General features: G+C 41.4%; 1 protein-coding gene across 2 annotated transcripts in view; it reads right to left on the bottom strand.

Moving 5' to 3' along the window:
- Positions 1 to 5,829: 5,829 nt before the first annotated feature.
- The window catches only part of CHST3 (carbohydrate sulfotransferase 3), a 59,510-nt gene continuing 52,234 nt past the window's right edge, over positions 5,830 to 13,105 (bottom strand). For both annotated transcript variants that reach the window (XM_020813402.3, XM_078390819.1), the window contains exon 3: positions 5,830 to 11,755. In XM_020813402.3, coding sequence (XP_020669061.2) covers positions 10,507 to 11,755 — 1,249 coding nt within the window. In that variant the 3' untranslated portion in view covers positions 5,830 to 10,506. The remainder of the gene's footprint in view (positions 11,756 to 13,105) is intronic.

Raw genomic sequence — 13,105 nt, 5'->3', positions numbered from 1 at the left:
AGGTGTTCCTGAACTGCAGTTTCCAGAAGCTTTCACCAATAACACCTGGGTTACCTAAGGTTGGAAACCACTGCTGCACATTTTTATTCAGAGGTAAATCTCACTGAGCTCTGTAGGACTTACTTCTGGGGAAATATGTACAAAGAATTGCCCCTTTCAGCAAGGAGTCTTACCAGCTATTGTATATTCAGTGCTTTGTTCCTGCATTTCTCTTCTTATCAGAACAACTGAATCAAAATAGTAATAGGTACATTTGTAGATTTGGCATCACTGTGATTTTTTGTAAAATCATAATAATGACATGAAATTCAAAAACCATCTTCTGGCACTTCCATACAGTCATTTTTATGTGAGATGATCAGAGAGTCTTCCTTTAGCCTCTTATACAATTTGTCCTTAAAGGGAGACGATGAACACTGATAGTCACTTGACTCTTCCAAGTACTGGAGCTCAAAAGCAAGCTGGATCTTCTTCCTAGGTTGTGAGCAGATTCTAAGAGAATGCAAGGAAAGACAAAAAAGCAGCAGATTGGAGTTTTGTGAGGGCCAACAATACTTACGAAATTAAAAGAGCTCTGATGGATCAGATCAAAGGCCCAACCAGCGAGCAAGCCCTGGGGGCAATCAGTTGTCTATATCACTGGTTCTTAACCTTGAGTTACTCAGGAGTTTTGGACTGCAACTCCCAGAAGCCTTCACCACCAGCTGTCCTGACTGGGGTTTCTGGGAGTTGCAGTTCAAAAGCATCCGAGTAACAAAGGTTAAGAACCACTGGTCTACATGAAGCTCAACCAGGAACACATAGTCAGAAACACACTGCCTTTCATACTTCAAGTGGTAGATAACCATCCTGACTGACTCTGATGGTCCTAACCTCCATGAGTTGATCTAATCCCCCTTTAAAGCCACCCAATTTGGCAGCTGTCACTCCAACTTTAGGTAGTGAATGCCACAATTCAAATTTTATTTGTATAGATTCTCCTACCATTCAGCTTCAACAGGTGACCCTAGTTTCTACTATTATGAAAAAGAAAGAAGGGGGAGTTCTCTGTTTTCTTCTTGGGAGAAAGTACTGATGACTGGTGTGCTTATTTCTTCATCCTTGTAAAGAAACAGATTACTGCAAGAATACCTCGAGTTTCTAGCACTTTCCCTTCCAAAGAAAGCTTTGAGAGGAAGCAAAGGCTGGTCTGAGTTTCCCAGTCTTTGGTGAAGAGGGAGTGTGAAACAACATTCCAAATAAAGTCACATACACAGAAGGTGTCTTTGTCACAGCACCCACTCACGGCTCAGCAAGCCAAGGACCAAAACAAGTTTTAAATACTGACAGAACAGTTTTGCTTTCATAGTAGGCAAACATTTCAGCTAAAAAAAAATCTCCATCACAGCACACAGGGCCAGTAAGGAAATATTTACACGTTGGTTTAGATGTCCAATTATTTTTGGGAGAGTTCCTAGCCTGTTAACACAGACGGCTCCACAGATAGGTAAATAAACAAAAGGTTGATTTTGGGGGAAGTGTTCCACTGCTCTCTTCTTGTTTTCCAAGGAAAGGGATTCAGCACATTGTCCTGCCATGTAATATGACTGGTCTTCCAGGTCTCTACTGCTGAAGGATTCTCTCCCCCCCCCCCCCCCCGTCACTGGTGTGGAGAACCCTGACAGCTTAAAGACACAGTGTCTGCTTCAAACCTTGTATGCAGATATTTTGATTGCAAATCAAAACAGTTGTGCCTAGCCAAATACTGTTCATTTAAAGATGAAATCTAAAAGGAATGAAGTGACTGAGAATTTTTCCATTTGAATTTTTAAATAAACATACAGGCTAAATGGAGTACAGGAAATAAGGAAAGCTAGATATAATTTAGAGCTTATCCACATTGAGTATTTGTCTTAACTTTCATTTTTGCCGATAGTATTGAGACTTTTCCTGCTGTACACATGATGGAAGGTTGAAATTGGTATCATCGGGTCAAACAGAACACATCGTCTTACTTTTGCAGGGAAGGGAGGTTACACCACCACTATATCTTTTGTACTGTATTACTCTGATTTGTTTCAGGACCAGTTTGACTGGAGTACCATCTTGGTCATGCTGTTACGAGTACATGCTGTTTGTGGGTGTATTTGTACGGCTGACTCATCTCTCCAACCTATTCCAGTAACATTTGTTTCAAGCAATGGCTTGCTGTAGCACTGAGATAATAAGCTTCTACTGCATTTTGATTTTTTTCTCTCTCCCCCTTTTTGGTGTACGTTTTGCAGCTGATGTTTCAGGATATAGAAATGTCAAATTTTAAAAGATATATCAATCAATCAGTATTGGTGCAAAGACATATACTGTATCTGTAAAAATAGAAGTAATGTGGTACAGTGGAATAGGCAGACGGGTAATTTTTTTTTAAAATAAGTGTTCACTCAGTGCTTAGGGGGGAAAAGCCGAACAACTATTTTAGTCACAGTGCAAACTGATGGGAGGAGAGAAGCCAAAATGTTTATTGCCTCACTGTATATACCTCAACCAGTCCTCTCAAGACACACCCAGCTTTGTTTCAAAAGTATCAAAATGGGAAAGGGGCAGAGCAACAAGAGCTGGAAATGGATGTCCATAGACAATTTAGGATGTATGTGGAGGAAACATACCAGTACATTCCAGTAGATTCAGCAGTAATTTCGTCCCACCTGTTCTTTGCATCTGGACACCAAAAACACACACACAAAATATCTCAGAATTTGGAATGATGGAGGTGTGGGCAACACCTCTGTATGGACAAGCCCCAAGAGAACTCAGCCTTTCTTTTATAACCTGAGAAGACTGACGCTCACTGAAAACATCCACTTATGCAGCTTGGTTTGTGTATATTCTGTGCTATTCCATCAAATCTGAATTGTGGTGACTTTAATAGAGTTTTCATGGTATATGAAATATTTTAAAGTGTTGTTTTACCAGTGCCAGCCCCCAGTGAATATCCATGGTCAAGCAGGGATTTGAACTCAGATCTAGTCTGTTACTTTATCCACTATAGCAGTGGTCCACAACCTTGGGCCTCCAGATGTTCTTGGACTTCAACTCCCAGAAATCCTGGCCAGCAGAAGTGATGAAGGCTTCTGGGAGTTGTAGTCCAAGAACTTCTGGAGGCCCAAGGTTGAGGAGCACTGCACTATACCATACGTCTCATTATATCTCTGCTTTCAGGACACATCTATTAGCAAGCCTTTAACCACCTAATGCCCTCAAGATGTTTTAGATTACAAATCCCATAATATCTGACCATTGTCCATCCTCTCTGATACAATTGGGACTTGTAACCCAAAACATGTGTTTCCTAGTGCTCCCCATGTGGTACAAAAGTAATGGATGTAAGTCTCAGGAATGGTCTTACTGCAATCCCTTTTTAATGCTACTAAGTGAAAGCATAGCGGATACCTTCATTCTTGTAAACTACATCAACAAAAAACATACTTCTAAAAGTTATCTTGAAAACAGCTTTATACCACTTCTGAGCAACTGGCTTCAGGATGCTATACGTAAAAGATGCCAGTGGCCAGTATCCTATGGCTAGTCGCAAATAGAGTAGACTGGTGCGACTGACATTAAATATGGACTTAACCATTCAACCGTTGATTCACTGAGTCTGTTAAGACTTGCAAAAGAGATACAGGAACTGGTTTTATGCATTATTGTTTTGGGCCAACTCCATCCCTTAAAACAGTGGTTCTTAACCTTTTACATCTTCCATATTCTTCTATGGACAGGATAGATAAAATAGGAGAATGCTGTCAATGTATTTATGGCTTAGCTGGTGCGCACAGGGAATGGGGTCATTAAGAGTAACACTGGCTCAATCTTTCATGTAACTTTACACAATAGATGCTGATTAGCATCCACTGGTAAATTTAATTCAAATTATTTGAATGCTTCCTATCTCCCCATTTTAGAGCCCAAGACTCCCTAGGGCTCATTTTTGCCCTTGGGAAGCATTTCAGAGTCTTGATCCAGCAGTGGGTTTTGGTGATTAAAGGCTTCCTTCCCATCCCGAGGTTCCCAAATGCTTCCCCAAGACAAAATGTCATCAAACATACATAAAGAAGATTTTGGCCACTGAGGGTCAAAAGTTACTCTTAGCATGCCAGAAGGTCATGGATAGACAATCCATGCCAGGTAGGGTGAGTAAGATGTGGTATCTAAAACCTATAGCAGAATGTGGGGTTAAGGGAGAATGAATTCTTAGAAACTATTATGAAAATTCTGAATTCAGTCTAGGCTTCTTCAACATCCCATCAGCAATTTCTGTTCTTCTAGTTGAGAGCTGCTGCCTTAGCACACAGCAAACATGTTGATTGACAGAAAACATGTAAGGGTGGAAGCCTGTGCTGCCAGAAACCCACTTTGTGTGTGTGTGTGTGTGTGTGCGCGCGCGCGCGTGTGTGTGTGTAATCTAGAGTGCCAGCTGCTATTCCAATTCAATTTAGAGAAGTCAGTGGCCATCTTAACTCTCCTTTAGACTGAAGATGTGTTAATCAAGTTTTGTAAAAAAAAAACAACAACCAAAAAAACTACCCTTCCTTAAATAAATATACTACTCCTGAATGACACTCTTGTGCTCATGAAGGTCAGATGATTGACTGAGGAGAGAACGGGGCTCTGTCTACCCCCAGGCTAGCTCCATGGGGGAGAAAGACATCTTGTGTGTTCCCACAAGAACTGCTGCATTTCCCCCTCCCGATTCATGAGTCTGCTCCTCCAGTAAGACTGGAGTTCACTGTTAAGACTGGACTTCATCCCCATTTGCGCTATTAAGATTGCTAGGGACTATACTTAGTCAAAGTGCTGAAGCATCTTATTCGCCTGCAGTGTCAATATAAACGAAAATAAATATATCTATAAAAATATCTGCAGCTTCTCAAGACTTGGAGCTTCCTCAGCTGCCAAAATGTAAAAGTAATGGCTCTCTCGGGGAATTAAGCCCAAACATTTCATTGCACCATTGCCTAATTTGTCATCTAGAAAACTAGTCTTTATATTGACTGAAAGAGGCTGCTGCTACTTCCCCCTAATGCTTAGGTCTTCATTCTCCCATTCCTCCCACAACTTCCATGGGGGGGGGTGCAATTTAAAGTCACTTCTATATTTAGCTAAGGATGGGGGGGTAGTTTAGCAGTGGGAGACAAGAGGAAAGCCCAAAGCCAGCAACAACCTTCCATGCTGTATCGTAAAATGTTTATAGAGAAAGGTCGGTTCTCTACATTGAAATTTGGCAACATGGCTTCTTTGCCACCTACCAAAATATTTAGAAGACATATTAACTTGATTGGAGAACATCCAGCCATTCATGTGGGAAGAGTAAATATAGCTTCCATGTGCAGACTAGCACAGATGCGGCCATGATTTGGTTTCAGAAAGCCTTGGTATGCAATGAATTGTGTCTCCTTTGTGTTTTCTAATGTGGTAAAATGTATATGATACTCTTCTTTTCTTCAGGACTGTGCTGTGGGACAGATGCTGGAAATTTTCAGTTCTTTAATTGTAAACCCTGGATCGTCTTCCTAATATTTAAGGTGATTGCGGCCACATTTTTCTCTTGTTCACTGGAAAAAGGAAATAAGCCAGTGTGCTCTGAAACTCAACAGAAAAGATAACGTTGAACAGTGGAGACAGAAAATATTGTGAGGAGAAAAGTCTCATTATCAAGTACTATACTAAGATAATTAGTGCTATTCAGAGCTTCAAGATTATGAAGGCAGAAATAAATTTAATTGTTACCTACCCAGTACCTTCCTTTAAATAGAATCCTCCTCCCCTCTGAAAGATTTTTACAGACAAGTAAAGGAAGAAGCACCATGCTTTATTTTAACCAGACTTAATTTAATTGTATTTCTTTCTCTGTTTCTTGGGAAACATTCTGTTTTTATTTCTTCTTGTGCAGTGCTGAACGTTCTAATAAAGTATTTTCATCTGTTTTCATACAATAAATAAACTCTCTGCACAGTTTACAACTTAAAAAAAAATTAAAACAGAAACTTTCAAAACAAGAAGAATGTGGAGATGTCAAGACGTAGTGGCCCCACTTATAAAAGGCCACAGCTGTTGTGCATAACTTTAGAAAAGAACAGAGAAATTCTGAAAACAGAATAGAAAAGCACAAACAAACCTAAACAGCAGATGCAATACATTGTCACATAGTAAACTCAGTGTTGACTGAAATGTTTCATGAGCCAGAAAGAATAATTTATGTTTGGAGTGAAGGCAGTTATCTACAAATTGGAGTGCTAATCTGTTCTGTACATCTTGTTTCAGAAGCAAAGCTCTTCTGTAAATCTTTTCATGGACACAAAGACTCCCATGTAATTACTTAGCACTAATTAATGCCTTTGGAATGGGCAATGTTGGTCTCATGTCTCTTCGGAGTGACATACAAGAGATGGGTCAGATGGCTTTCTATATGAAACACTTTATTACTCAAAACTAATATTAATACAGGTCACCATGTAGGGGACAGGGGAGGGCAGTTTGGGGTCCTCCAGATGTTGTTGAATTGTAGTTGCCATCTCTCACTACAGTCCGACAGAGCTGATATGAGTGCGAGTCCAACATCTGGTAGATTTCAAGTCCCCTTCCCCTAATGTAGGCAGAAGAATGCAAAGCACACCATCAAGTGTAGAGTCTGTAACTTGTGTTTGTTTTGTCATATGCACCCAAGTTTAGAACCTGCTGTACGCCAGCTTCCCATAGGTAACATCACACACAATGCACCTGGTTTTCAGCCAAGGTTCAATCTGTTTAAAACCATGACATGTTGCAATTCTGTGAAATCTGGTAATTTACCCGAGAAGTTGTAGGAGTTTCCAAATTGCCCTACTTGTGGAACTGAGTGAGAAACCAAACATTCTAAGCCTCCTCTGACAATCCAGAAGGCAAAAAAGAAGCCACATTGGGTGAACCTACATGATCCAAAGTTATTCCTTTTCTCCTATCTGCTTCCAGAACGGGGTGGGGAGAACTACCCCAACCCTGACATTAGTGATTTTTAAAACTCCTTCCAGAACAGAAAACAGGACTTCATCTCCCATCATTTTGCCCCTGCAGGCACGTCAGGGCAGAGAAAAAGAACTGCATAGTTAAATCAGATGAACACTGTTTGGTCAAGGGGCGGTGTTATGTCCCTAGCATTGAACAGGATCACAGCAATAATCTTTGTGATGTGAACAGAAGTTGCAGACAGGGAGTGGTGGAGATAGAGAACCACAGCTTGACTCTCACATTTCTCCAGACAATTATGAATGGGAACTTCAGGTGACTGGAATACTGTAGCATTCAACAAGTCTTACAATTTGGGAGAGCAAGACAAATGCAGCATGAACATGTTTTTACAGCGAAGACCCACAAGTTGTTGTTGTTGTTTCTGGTGATACATCACCATTGACTTAACTTTTCCCCCCAGTCTAGAGTCACTTCTATTATTTTTTAAGTATGCTGTTTTAACACCCACAGGTACAAAGAACTAATGCTCAAATCTCCTGTGCAGTGGAGAACCCCACCCCCCTTTCAGGGAAAGCAATGGATAAACAGATTTATTGAAATGTTTTCCTGAATTGTTAAGGATGAGTTCATACACTGTATGAATCACTTGGTAACTGTCCTAAATACTTGATCACTTAAACATGTGAACCTGGGAAGAACAGTAATCACTTACCATTCAAGCAAATATCCAGACTGATTCTATGGCAGATGGTAATAAAAGGAAGAGTTATTTGTGCTGCTCTACTGTACATACAATAATCTTTAAATGTTAAACAGTTAAATCATTTCTAGAGCCAATAGTAACAAATAGGTGAATATTAGTTGAGGCAACCGTATGAACCAGGATGGACAAAATGCAATCCACTAGATGTGATTACAACTCCCATCAGCCCTAGCCAGCATCGATGATGGAGAGGGATAATAGGAGTTGCAGTCCAACATTCAGAGGGCTACACTTTGCCCATACCTGATCACACTCAATCTAGACCCTCCCTGTTTTCTGCAGGAAATCTAGTTTATAGCACAAACTCTCTCTCACACATGCATGTATTATTCAGCAGTATGTCTTGCCCAGTTTGATGGAGCCTACCCCTTGGTAAGCAGATATCATATTGCTTGAGCCTTAGTGTCTTATAACTTTGAATGGCACTTTGGAAAGAGTTAACTGCATCCCAGAAGCAACTTAACCACTTTTTTTTAAAATTCAGGAACAGACTGTTTTTATTTACACCATCACATAAATTTTTGTTTAAAAGATGAACCAAGTGTTTTTGGGTATACATAACACATCTGACATAGTGGATAACACATTCCTTCCGGCCACTGGTGTGTAATGTATTATTTTCAGTTCCCAATTACTCACTATATGGCAGGAAACAGGAACATGTTGTGTGCTATTCTCCATTGTTTTGAGTGGCTTTAAATAAATGTGGTCTCTCGTTCACCACATCTGCCCCCTCCCTACCCTGTAAAAATGGCTTTATAAGCCCTAACTGTTAACAGCTTCTGTCGGAATGATTTTTCCCCAAAAAGACAAGCAAAGCCAGATGAAGCTTCTAGTGTCCCTCCTAAAACAATGCATGATTCTACACATGTAACTTAGTCCATTAAAATGGGGGGGTAATCCTTCCCAACACCTGAAGAAATTGTCCCTTTTTAGGTGTTAAATGAGCTGTGCAAGATGTCACCAGGGACTGCTGCTATTAATGGATTGTGCTTTATATATTTGGCTCTGCACAGAAATGACAGACTTTGTGGTACCATTTGTATACCATGGCCTAATGTTAGCAAACTTTCTTCTCTGTACCCCTCTCAGCCTACTTGCCTGAAGAAAACCTATGCCATTATATATATATATTTATATTTAAGGTGCCATAAGACTCTTCTTTGTTTCTTGAATCATAGACTAAGGCAGCTAGCTTCTCTTCTGGCATTCATTCATATGGGATGTAATTCCAAATCTTAGTCTGCACCACACATTCCAGGCAGTGTAAGTACATTAATGAGTGCTTCGGATGAACAGCAGTGCCAGAGGTGTGCTAAAGATTCATTAGGTGTTTGCTTCTGGATTGCAGGTCCTTGAAGCAAAAAAAATTAAATAAAATCCACCCTGCTCCTCCAAACTCTTCAACCAGAAATGTATAAGATGGATTCTGTGATCAAAAAACCATAGTTGCTGTTGCAGACACCATTTCCATTGAATACTAGCTTCATTTATTTGCCTACACTGGCCTTTCATTTCTTCCTCTTTGTGCTTCAACAGCTTGGTCTATACAAAACAATTCCCCTCTCAAATTTCAGAGAAGAATTATTGGCAGTTTCCAACCAGCACTTTGGAGAACACAAAAACAATTATCGGGTATTGGTGGGGGTAGGAGAATATAATTAAAAATCACAGCCTTCTATCAGTGGATGAGAAAGCAGCTATTATCTCTTAACTGCCTCCAGACACTGGATGAGATTCAGTAACAATTGATTCAGAGACAAGTGAGAAAGCTGGACAGCAAAGTTAAAAAAGAGGGGGGGGTGAGTGGTAGGGAGGGAGACTACTAGATGGATGGCACTGAGGAAAGTTGATCTCTAGGGATACAGGATTAATACTATACCATCCTCTTGAAGATTGTTTTCATAGATTGTTTTTTTTTAAAAAGACACTCATTCAAAGGCTTAGGTGCAAAGCAAAACAAAACACAGTAATTGCATGAAACTGTTTGTGGTGTAGCCTGAAATACCCTAATTACTGTAGGTAGAGTCACCACCTTTGGCTTCGGTCCATGTATTTCCTTTCTGGAGATTTATGTGAACCAGTCACATCTTCTCTCACTGAAACAAGGCATAAATTCATCTGAGGATCTGAAGTACAACATATACAAAGTGTCCTATTTCTAAATGACAAAGCAGTCAGATTCCTTTGTGGCAGTTCTGTTAAAGAGCTTTTCTTCCTCCTCCTTCTCCATTTCTCCACACCTTTCCCAGATATCACTGTGATAAGTTTTTTTAAGGCTGCCTTAGGCAATTTCAGTGCAATACTCTGCTTTCATAACATCTTCTCAGCAGGATGAAACAGCATTTTTTAAAAGGTAAAAAGTATCTTGAAAAATATACAATTATTTCTCTTTGGACATTTTTTTCATGAATGGACTGTGCCTCCAGCAAGGAGGATGTTGACATGAGGTAGAGAAATTAGAAACCAGTATTCACACTCTACACTGTGCCAACTTCTGAAGTCTTCTTCATGTCAACATTGGGCCACCTTATAATCCATCAAGAAGCCTCAAATGTGTCAGCAACGCAGAACGCACCTTGTGTAAACCAAGAAGAGCACAGAAAGAGCAGATGTGTGAGGCAAGCTAGCCATGGTTAGCTTCTCCATCAACTTATTCTGCTATGTGTTCCTTCTCCAGCAATTTCTGGTGTTCTGTCTTTTGTTCAGTTCCACAAAATGCTACAATTTAAAAAAAAAACCCACCAACCCCAACTCCACCTTTACGTGACCCAGAAGGTCCTCCTCTCTTCTAGCAAGCTAAAAGATCTGTTTGTAAGTGTCTCAGCACTGTTGGCCAACTTGTAGCCAAACAGGTTCATGGCGGGACTGCAGACATCCTGTACCACCTGGGCAAGTTTGAAGGGGATACTGAACCGCCATTTCTCAAACTGTTCAGAAGAGTTTTTCTGAGTGGAGTAGATACCATTGCTATCCTGAGGTGCCTGAGTGTTCTTCCGGATCCAGTCTTCAACCTGTGGGGTGATGGTGATGCCAGTGAATCTGTACATCTCCTTGGCCTTTTGGAGAGGTGACCTGGCAATGTCCTCATACCGGACCAACATGTAGCGACCCCGCAACCATGCTGGCTGCTTCAGACCAAGTTCAGCTGAGAGCCGGATGTTCTCACAGTTTCCTCGCAGCCTCTGTACCTCTTCCTCATTGAGGGTCGCTGCGCCTTCAGAAGCCCATTTCTTCCAGGTTTCATACTTACCTGAGAAAGCAACCATGCGAGAAGCCAGCACTGCCCGAGGGTCCCGTACTAACTGAATGATCCTCATGTCCAGGCGAGGGTCTTCAACAAGAGGGCGCAAGAACTCCAGCTGCCGAATCCGCACTGCCTTCAGTGCCATGTGTTCCTTGTGCAGGCAGGCCTCTGCAGCCAGAGTTACATTTAGGGGGCCACAGCGGCGATTCTTGCAGTGGTACTTCTCAAATACTTTCTTGACAAAAGGGGTGCAGACAGGCTCTTCACACAGAGAGCGGCTTGAACCACGGCGGAACATAAAGGGAGTCAGGTGATCCTCAGGGAATGGAATTATGAAGTTCTCCAAAATATATAGGTCACAGAGGAAAAGTTGCTTCAAAACATCCCTGTAGACAAGGGCTGACCCCACAGCATTAGCACCTCCAGGCTCAAAGGAGACAGTCCTTTCAATGTGCCACAGTGGCTCAAAGAGGTAGAAGATACTGCCATGTTGGTTGAAGAACTCCCCTACGAAGGAAGAACCAGTGCGAGTCGTAGCCATTAAGAGAACATGTTTCCGGGTCCCTTTAACGGGTCTTGGCAAAGGTCCTCTTGTCTCTCCAAGCTGCGAAGTGACATTCTGAAGATGGCTTTTGAGCTGGGAAAAAGCCAAATCCAGCTCATTGAAGGATAAGAGGGAACCATTTTCTGACAGCACTAAGCCAGAGTCTGTGCTATTAGCTTCCATCGAGGACTGTGGAGACTGCTTTAGTTTGTCTGACACCCTATAGAGGAAGAGAACAAAATCATCAAGACTATTACAAGAGAGACTGTATCTGCAGTTCTGAAATTACTTCAGTGGCTGTTTTTCACAAAGAAGCAACTCAGTGTTTTCACCTATTCCCTAATGAGGTGTTCCCCACCGAGTTGCCTGTCAACCCACTGCCACAGAAATGTATGGGTTACAAAGGAACTCAGAGAATATTTTAGGGAACACATTCAAGCTGTAGATGACACAGCCCCCATGCTTGCTGGGCCTTGCTGTTGGCTCATACTAAGAACCAAAAACATGACCCAGAATAATAGCTTTTGAGGCCACAACTCCCAGAATCCCTCAGCCAGGATGGCACACAGTCACTCCTGGCTGAAGGGTTTCAAGAGTTGTAAGCTCAAAAAATAATACAGTGGTGCTCCGCTTGACGCTTACCCCACATGATGTCAAAATCGCTTAACGATGACTTTTTTGCGATCGCAAAACAATGGTTCCAATGGGTTTTTTTTGCTTGACGTTGATTAGGAGTCTGCTTCGTGAACCATTTGTTCACTAAATGACAATTTTTCCGGCCCTGCAAAATGGCTTCCCTTCGTAAAATGGCTTCCCTCTCTTCTCAAAATGGCTGCTTTCCGGACCCCTGCTTCGGAACACAGCGTTTTTAAACAGCTGATCATCAGTTCTCTATGGGCAATCTTCACTGGACGATGAGGTATTTCCCCATTGGAATGCATTGACCGGTTTTCAATGCATTCCAAAGTTTTTTATTATTATTATTATTTTGCTTGACGACAATTTCGCTTAACAGTGATTTTCCTGGAATGGATTATTGTCATCAAGTGGGGCACTACTGTATTTCTAAATTCTGCCAGGAACATAACCTAAGTTTTCCTGCATTTTCACATTTCAGGGGAAGACAGCAGCACTTGATCTTTTTTCCTAAATGAATGAGTGCTTGCTAATTCTGATCTTTAAAATGGAACCCCTGATTTTCAAAATAATCCCAATGTTCTGCCAGAATACAGTCTAAAATCCAACGCCACCTAGGTATATACTTCTGTATCACTCAAAACATATGAATCTAGTCTTCTTTTAGAAGCTAAGCAGGGTTAGACCTAGTTAGGTCTTGGATGAGAGACCATCACAGAATACGAGGGATCTGTAGCTAGGGCTAGAAAGTTATCCTGCCTGAATACAGAGAGGAACTGCCAGTCAGAGTTAACAAGAATGGGCTAGATCAGGGGTCTCCAAACTTTTCGGTGTGAGGGCCACATCATATATTTTACACATTTTCAAGGGCCAAAGGAGGGAAGGGGGACCCCAAACAATCCCCCACCCCCTCTGTCTTTGCCATTATAATATC

Source organism: Pogona vitticeps, chromosome 3 (assembly GCF_051106095.1).
Source record: "Pogona vitticeps strain Pit_001003342236 chromosome 3, PviZW2.1, whole genome shotgun sequence".
Classification (NCBI taxonomy): Eukaryota; Metazoa; Chordata; class Lepidosauria; order Squamata; family Agamidae; genus Pogona; species Pogona vitticeps.
This window is presented reverse-complemented; position numbering and strand designations above follow the sequence as displayed.